This window comes from Canis lupus, chromosome 21 (genome assembly GCF_048164855.1).
Source record: "Canis lupus baileyi chromosome 21, mCanLup2.hap1, whole genome shotgun sequence".
In the NCBI taxonomy this organism is placed as follows: Eukaryota; Metazoa; Chordata; class Mammalia; order Carnivora; family Canidae; genus Canis; species Canis lupus.
In genome coordinates, this window is record NC_132858.1 from 17144716 (window position 1) to 17154524 (window position 9809).

General features: G+C 34.1%; 1 protein-coding gene across 1 annotated transcript; it reads right to left on the minus strand.

The window, feature by feature from the left end:
• Positions 1–1899: 1899 nt before the first annotated feature.
• LOC140613643 (olfactory receptor 5G3-like) lies at positions 1900–2850 on the minus strand. Its single transcript, XM_072792075.1, has one exon. The coding sequence runs from the start codon at positions 2848–2850 to the stop codon at positions 1900–1902; it is 951 nt and encodes a 316-aa protein (XP_072648176.1).
• Positions 2851–9809: the final 6959 nt, after the last annotated feature.

Sequence of the window (9809 nt, forward strand, 5' to 3'; positions counted from 1 at the left end):
CCCCACCCCTACCCCTCCCAACTCGTGCGCTCTCTCTCTTTCTCTCTCTTTCTCCTCTCTCTCTCTCTCTCTCAAATAAATAAATAAATAAATAAATAAATAAATAAATAAAATCTTTTTTAAAAGTTTTAAAACCTGGTGGTATGATATATTGTTATGCATCTAGGCTTCCTAGACTCAAGGAGGATTGATAGGATTCCAGAACACTTGAATATATAAATTAATGCCACCATCAAAGACATAGAGGATGCAACAGAAGTAATCGTATTATCTTGATTTAATTCAGGAGTCTGGCCTATCCAAAAATTGAATGGTTCTTAGAGAGTATCTGTAGACTGCTTAAAATTCAACCAAGTAGTAGCAACTCTATACTTCACATGGAAATATATACAAGGTCTCCCATACATGGTATGCAATCAATGATTTGGAAAATGTATTCTTTTCTATTGTGATAAGAATGGAGGGTGAAAAATAGTTTATGTTCATGTGAGATGAACAAAATTAACTTAAAATTTTCCCTCAAGGCTGTGCTAACACTCCTGCCCTCCTCAATATAGTCTGCAGGTATGTGGCCTCCTAAGATATATGCCCTCCTACCCACTACACTTAGTGGATCATAACTGCAATTTCTACAACTTTGGTAGCATCATACTGATAGAGCAGATCTCACAAGCAGTTGCTGGACCATTGGGGGCCTTGGTAAAACACCTGGGCTCCAGAGGGTGGGAAGCACAACACAAGCACAAACACCTATTAAGATTCAGGAACTCAAAATGCTGGGTGAGTTTTTACAGATCCAGTGATTAGAAACATGCTACAATACACTATCCAAAGTGAAATTCATGAAGAAAAGAATCAGAGGGTCCTACTAGGCCTCTTTGGGTTTTGGAGGCAACATATTCCACACAGCTAAGAAAATTTCTCCAGCCCAGAGACCACATGGCACAGAAGGCTGGAGTCAGTAAGTGGAATGCAGAACAGGAGAGGCTCTGCAGCAGGTCCAGGTACACTATTAGCAGAAAATAAGAGTGTACATGGCCAAATAGGAGCTTCACCATCATTGTAAATTAAAAATATTCCATCTAGGGATCCCTGGGTGGCGCAGCGGTTTAGCGCCTGCCTTTGGCCCAGGGCGCGATCCTGGAGACTCGGGATCGAATCCCACGTCTGGCTCCCGGTGCATGGAGCCTGCTTCTCCCTCTGCCTGTGTCTCTGCTTCTCTCTCTCTCTCTCTCTCTCTCTCTCTGTGACTATCATAAATAATAAAATATGTTCCATCTACATTGAAAGGCACTGCATTGGTATTTTAATTTCCTTTCACTAACTTGACCAATAATGATAGTGAATCTTTTTCCATACACTTTTGGCCTATGGGTCCCTATTTCTGTGAATTATCTGTTCATTTGTTTGCCCATTTATCTATTTTCTTTTTCTTTGAATTTTAAAGAGTTTTTTAATTACCAGCAATTACTACCTCATTGTTTGGCACATGTACACAAGCACTTTCTTTTGTTTTATTATTCTCTCGTAATATTGTTTGTGGTACCCTGAATTTTCAATTACAGCTTTTGGTTTTCTAGTCTGGATTAAATAGTATTCAAATATCCATGATTGTACAAATATTCACCTCAGTTTTCTTCAAGTATATATCACATTTATATTCTCAACCTATATTATTTTGAAATATAATATGTTATTTTGAAACTCTCTATATTATTTTGAAACTCTTGCCATGTCACAGAAAACAAGATGGCGTAGAAAAATATTTAAGAACTATGTTATTTTTCAAGTCCTCCAAGAACTGGCAGAGCATAGACAGACATGCAACTTCTGACTTTCACTTCAATGAACTTTTTCCTACACGGTTTGTACCAACATCTATGGCACAACACAACAGTTTTATTTTGCCAAAGCCATTATGGAATTTTTCATTTCAAACTTCTTCCTGAATGCATTTTTCACCTCCTTGTTCCTCAGACTGTAGATGAGGGGGTTCAACATGGGGATTACCACAGTATAAAATAGAGAAATCACTTTATTGATATCCAGGGAGGGACTGGAGCCAGGCTGAACATAGATAAAGAAAAGTGTCCCATACAGCACAGAGACAACAGCCAGGTGAGAAGAGCAGGTAGAGAAAGCTTTCTGCCTCCCATCAGCAGTCTGGATCTTCAAGATGGCCACCAGGATACAAACATAGGAGACCATGATGATCAGGCCACTGAGCATTCCTATAGATCCTGCCATGATGAACAACACTAATTTATTGATCCAGGTGTCTGCACATGCTAGGGAAAGCAGTGGAGAAATGTCACAGAAGAAGTGATTGATGACATTTGGACCACAGAAGGGTAAGCGAAATGTGAGAATTGTATGAGTCATTGTGCTTATAAGAGCCATGGAATAAGGCCCTACCACCAGCTGCACACAGACCCTCTGGGACATAATGAGTGTATACAGCAAGGGCTTACAGATGGCCATATACCGATCATATGCCATGGAAGCCAGGAGAAAACATTCAGTTGCCACAAAAAGGCCAAAGAACCACATCTGTGCAGCACAACCCATGAAAGAGATGTCTTTTTTCTCTGCAAAGATATCACACAGCATCTTGGGGGCAATGGAAGAAGAGGAACAGAGATCAACAAAGGACAAGTGGCTGAGAAAAAAGTACATAGGCGTGTGGAATCTGGGATCAGTCCATATGAGAATGATCATCCCTATGTTACCCCCCAGGGTGACAAGATAGACGAAGAGAAGCATGACAAAGAGGACAATCTGTTGATGGAGATGATCTGTGAGGCCCAAGAAAAGAAATTCAGTCACTCCTGTCTGATTCTTCTCTTCCATTGGTCAGTTTTAATCTGTTGCAAGAAGGAAAAGCAATTTATATACTTAAAAAATCAGTCGTCAACAGTTACAAATAATACTTTAAGCCAATAATGTATTATCTTAAACAGATTTGTAATAGACAAGTATTGAATTATTGTTGAACTTGAAGATAGTATGTCCATGTACTAGGTCTAGGAATTGTGTGTAGATATTGTATAAATTTGGACAATTCACCCTCGATCTCTTTAGATTCAGTACCCTCTCCTATAAAAAGAGGAGTCCAACTATATTGTCTGAAAGTTTTGCAAATCAGAAAATTGCATTTAAAATAGGAATTAGTCCCCACATTTCATCTTACTGTGTTATGGGATAATAAAACTCACTTAGGAAGACCTTTACTGGGAGTACTGCAAAATCTCACCAATGTGATATTCAGATCCTTACATTAGATATCTGGGAAAGACTAAGCAGAGAAGTTCCTGTTCTCATTGAAGGATCAGTACCATTCTAATATTATAAAGACACAATCATAGATGTGTCTATCAGTCTAATCTCTACTTGCACTGATAACACAATGTGGAAATGATAACATACACAATCAGTGAAGCAATTACTGATATAAGAGAACATGATGTTACGGAAGAAATGGAGAGGTCTTGTCAGTAAGAACAAGTGATCTGGCAAATTTTGGACAGTAAAACAGAAATGCCATGACAATTGTATAGAAAATTAAGCGTCTGTTTGCACCAAAATAACATGTTATTATTTTATGTGATTCCCTAAACATTGTATAAACTTCTTTTAAGGCACTTATCCTGATACTTGTTAGGCAATATCAATTATAGAATTGCCCTCCTCAATATAGTAATATCAGTAAGAAAAATATCAAATGCAGAATGCTTCACGCAGGAGAAAGAAAATGTTACTTTTTGTCTCATTAGTTCGGGAAGAAGAAATCAAATGGTTTCAAAGGAGACAATCACTATGGAGAAAAAGTATATGAAAAAGATCTGATTTTAAATAACGTTTATTATCACTTCAATTAATGTCCTCTTTAAATAAAACAAAAGCAATTTACTATTCATACAATAATTATTTGCAGAACTTGATGTATGATACAGTGACTGTATCTATTCGATTCTTTTATCATTATCATAATTATTTGCTCAATGCTATGTAAGGTATGTTTTCAGTAATCACAGGGACAATTCTAGATTTATGTTAGGTGCGTCAGCCATGACATAAATGAAAACATTTATGCCAGTCCAAATATACTAATATAGGTATGTGAAGATTAGGTGGTAGCAGAGACAGGCTGCTTCTAGTTTTGGACCAACCTTCCTACCTTCCTACTTTCTCTCTTTCTCTCTTTCTTTCTCTCTCTCTCTCTCTTTCTCTCTTTCTTTCTTTCTATCTTTCTTTCTTTCTTTCTTCTTTCCTTTCTTTCTCCTTTCTTTCTCTCTTGCTCTCCTCTCTCTCTTTTCTTCTTTTTTATTTGATTATAAGCCATTTTGAGTCTTCTATAAGACAGGGAGGATAATTTCTATGCCCCTTTCATATCTACATTCTGTGACCTTAGAAATCTTTATTGACATTGAGTATCTCTATACTACACAAAAATACATAGAAAATTCAGTTTTTAAAAGTCACACCAAATCAATTGTTTTATCTCCTGAGAATGTGAACAGAATGCCCAAGTCTACTCTCTTCTGAGAGCCTGAGCTAGGAATGTTATTTTCCTGACATTTAAACTCATCCTGATATTGCTCCACCAAATTTCAAAAACTTCATATTTTCCAAAATACAATGTACTCACTTCTTTAAGGATATCCTTCATGTAGCATTCTCAAGTGCTTCCAAAGAAATGATCATTTTCTAGAAGAATGGAACACTCAATTTCCTTCATGGTGGTAACCTCTTCCAAGAGGCATGACCTTTAAATACTCGGTGAAGAAGACAAATCTCCATCTTGAAGAGCCCAGCAGTGAAGAAATAATGTTTGGCCTGCACATGAATATACACATATTGCACAGAACAAGGGGACATGTTCTCAGGAGTTTTCAATAGTTTAGAGCCAGGTCCCCAAAGAACTAAAACCTCAAGAGTTTATTCCTAAAGGGATAAAATTAAAATAATCTCAGTGGCACTTGGACCAAGTATGATTTCCTAATTGTGTCTTTTCTCAAAGAGAGGATTCCTAAGAAAACATGAGAGTTTTGCCCCCACTTTTGGGTGCCTCTTGCCAAAAAGAGCCTTCTTTTCTATCAGTCGGGAGTGATCCATTGAACACCAGAACCAGTTTGGAGGAAGTAGTTTGCTGCCTGGATTCTGGACACATCACCTGATGTTAATGTCAATTCCACAGCTTTACAACTTGTGTCACTTTGAGCACATTTTCAAGTCCCTCTGTGCCTCATACTCCTCATCTCTAAACTAAAGAAGACAACAGTGTCTAGTTCACAGAGATCTTGGAAGGATCTAATGAAGTGATACATTTAAAGTATTTAATGAGTGTCCAACACAGAATCAGTGCTCATTAATACTGTGTATTTTGTTAAGGATTTATAGCATAATTAGGGACACAATCCTTGGACATTAAAATAAAACAGTAGATTTTTTAATTCTCTAGGCAAAATAAAACACAGTCACTGAACTCCAGAGAAAGGACAGATCACTATAAAACGGGAATAGAGGAGAAAATACTCAAGGAAGGAATTACTCTAGAAAGATAAATAAATTTTAGATAGACTGAAGTTAAAGGAAAGGTATTCCAGGCAGTACTAATGAGATCCACAGAAGCAGGAACAGAAGCACAGAGGTTGTTCGGGATGGGAGGGTCACACAAGAGAGAAGCAAGGGTAGCATCTGATGACATAGATTTAACTGTTGTAATCACTACCTTCTCTGAGACCTTGTTGTTGAAAGAGGAGTTGATATCCCCTTCTATTCAACCCCGATAACGTTTTATCAGTAGTTCATTTTTAATTTTCTATCTCAGAAGGTTGTCAATAATTGGCATTGGGTAAGTATTTGTTGAATTACTGGAAAATAACTCCTCCCAAAATTTATAGTACATAATGGTGTATATTTAGCAATTAAATTTATGTTATATACACTTGATTAAGGATGGCAGGAAAATTCTTCTTAAAGCCAATTAAAAATAATAAGACAACAAAAACAGATTTTTTGACATTTTATTAAACCTAAAACACGAAAGGAAAATAATGAGAAAAATCATTCTATTAACAAAAAAATATTATAGAAAACTCTTTAATACATTTTTAAATTTTAAAATATTCATTATGTGGAACAACAACATTGAAAAAAAGGAAAAAGATTATATCACATAATGGGAAGTAAACTGGCTAATCTCAGGAAAGAAATTATATGAAAGAAATTATATGAAAATTGTCAGCACATGAAACAAAACAAAATTGCTCCTTAAAGATAAGATAACAAATTCATGGATAGAAACTTAGGTGCAGTAAAGTTTCAATATTCCAACAGAAGAATTAAAACATGATGAAAAGACCAAATATTGAAAGGAGGAAAGATAAGTATAAATAAACAAAAACTTAGCTTTTTTATCAGAAAGTAAAGAATGCTATCTAAATTTGATAATAAATAGATAAATCCGTTAGCTGGAGTTATGGGAATAATTGTCAAAAGATCTAAAAACAAACACAGTTAAGACAAGTGTCTTTGTAAATGTGTCTGTTCTAGGAAATTGTCATCAAGTTTTTCTAAATTTCTGATTTTTTTAAACATGTGCCTTATTGTTTAACAAAAAATTATTTAATAAAAATAAGTTAATCTCAAAAAATTGCTCCTTAAAGCAATCATGGAAGATGTTTGAGAAGAATAAAAAGATAAAATTTAAAAATAAACCACAACTTCAAAATGTTTATAAGAAAGATGATTACTAAAGAATAAAGGAAGATCCAACATGTAAATTGGTATCCCTGAAGAGATATGTCATATGTAAAACATTTACTAAAACATATGATCTATATTTAAGAAGTAAAAGCACACAATATGTCTTAATGAAAAAACATAAAATTCTGGTTAAGGCATTGGAGTTCTCTTTTTTGTCCTTCATTGAAGAGGGTAAGAATCTAATCATTCTCAAAATGTTCCCCAATTTCATTTCACCTTACATTCATTAAAGTGAACACTCTTATAGATGGGCCTAAGATTAGAAAGCTGTGAGGATTATAAAAAATGGTGATATGACAATAGTAATATACTCAATAGTGATATTAATATGACTAATAATAATATGACAATATAATTAGCACGAACATGAAATAAAAGAAGACAGTTTTACAGGTTCCCTTGTCTACCAATCTCCTCTTCTCAGAGAAGAGAGTTATTAAATATTGATCGAATGCAAAAAATACAGTATTTTATATGTAAGTATATTCTAAGACATAGAAAATTTGTTGCTCGGAGCATTAAGAATGATAACATAATCTATCAAAATCAGCTGATGGAAGGAATATAAGAAATATAAATAAAGGAAAACTCTAACATTAATTAATATTAACATCTTTTACACTGATGTAATTTTAAAGCAATAATTCAAGAAATAGTTTAATATACATAATTCTAAAGGTTAACATCAGGGATTATAAAAATAAATTATACCACTTCCAGATTATCAGAAGAAAAACATATACATTACACATGCCTCAAAACATAAAAAGTCATACTATAAAGCAAAATATTTTTAAAAGGAATATTAAAAGTCAAAAGCTTTAAGAATGGGATGGCACAGCTAACACAAAACCTATTTATTTTGCATCATAAGTTAAAATAGCAAAATATTGGAAATAAGTTTTTAATCAATATTTGACAGATTAAATGATTTTTAAGTGAGTTAGAGCTATGTGTTTTGAAGTGACACAATTACATATAAAATATTCAACTTTAAAAATCTAGGAGCAAAATCACATGATAATCACAGAAAAAAAATTTCACAAAATACAACATCCTTTTAAAATAAAACCGCTTAACAGACTGGATATAGAAGGAATATACATCAACATAATGAAGCCCATAGATGAAAAACCCACAGCTAACATTATATTCAATAAAGAAATATGGAAAAATTTCCTCTAAGATCAGAAACAAGACAACATTGCTCATTCCCACCGCTCTTATTCAACATAGTACTGGAAGTCTTACCTATAGCAATTAGACAAGACAAAGAAATAAAAGGCATCCAAATTGGAAGGAAGAGAAAAAAAAAATTGGAAGGAAGAACTAAAATTGTCATGTCACTGTTTGCTGACTAAATGCTTTTACAAATAAAAAATCTCCTAGAGTTCATCGAAAAATGGTAAGAACTAATCAACAATTCAGTAAAGTGGCGGGTTACAAAAGCAATATACAGAAATCAGTTAGTTGCATTCCTTTATACTAATGATGAAACATCTGAAAAAGAAATAAAGAAAAATATACCATTTACAATAGCACCAAAAACAATGAAATATTTAGGAATTAAACTAACCAAAAAAGTGAAAGATGTGTACAATAAAAAACACAAGACTGCTGAAAGAAATCAAAGCAAACACAAACAGAAAAACATTCTATGTTCATAGATCAAAAGAATACTGTTAACCTAATTATGGATGCAACCCAAGTGTCCATTTATAGATGAATGGATAAAGATGTGAGATAGATTATAGATAGATAGATAGATGATGATGATAGATGATAGATGATAGATAGATAGAATGGAATATTATTCAGCCATTAAAAGGAATGAAATCTTGCCATTTGCAACAACATGGATGGATCTAGAGAGTATAACGTTAAGTGAAATAAGCCAGTCAGAGAAAGACAAATATCATATGATTTCACTTATATGTGTAATTTAAGAAATGAAACAAATGAATCAAGAAAAAAACAGATAGAGACAAATTAAAAATAAAAAACAGACTCTTAATTATAAAGAACAAACAGATGGTTACCAGACGGGATCTGGGTGGAGGAATGGGTGAAATAGGAAAAGTTAATTAAAAGCACACTTATCTTGATGAGCACTGAGTAGTATGTGGAATTGTTGAATCACTACACTGTACACCTGAAAGAAACTAACATAACACTGTATGTTAACTACACTGGAATTAAAATAAAACCTTGGTAAAAATAAATAAATAAACTTTTTAAATGGGCAGAACAACTAAATAGACATTTTTCCAGAGAGGACAACAAAATGGCCAACAGGCAAATGAAAAAATGCTCAATATCACTAAGTGTCAGGAAAATAAAAATAAAAACCACACGAAAATACCACCTCACACCTGTTAGAATGACTATCATCAAGAAGACAAGAAACAAGAGGTGCTGGTAAAGATGTAGAGAAAAGGAAACCTTTATACATTGTTGGTGGGAACGTAAATTGGTCCAACTGCTATGGAGGCCACTATGGAGGCTCTTCCCTAAATTAAAAATAGATCTCCCTTACAATCCAGCAATTCCACTTCTGTGTATACACCTCAGGGGATGAAAACAGAATTTTGAGATTATCTGTACTCCCTTGTTTATTGCGGAATTATTCACAATAGCTAAGATATATGTAGAAACACCTAAATGCCCACCAATAGATAAATAATTTAAAAAAAAAAAAAAAGATGTGTGACTGAGTGGCTCATTTAGTTTAGTGGCTAACTCTTGATTTCCACTCAGGTCACGACCTCAGGATTGTAGGATCGAGCCCAGCATCAGGCTCTGTGCTCAGTAAGGAGTCTGCTTGAGGATTCTCTCTTTCTCTCGTTCTGCCCCTATCCCTGCTCACACTCCCTCTCTTTAAATAAGTAAATAAATAAATTTCTTTTTTTTAATGTGGTATATATACACAATGAAGTATTATTCAGCCATGAGAAAAGAGAATATCCTGCCATTTGCAACAACGTGGATGGGCTACTATTTTACCCATGCACATGAATATAGATAACAACGCTATCCTATAA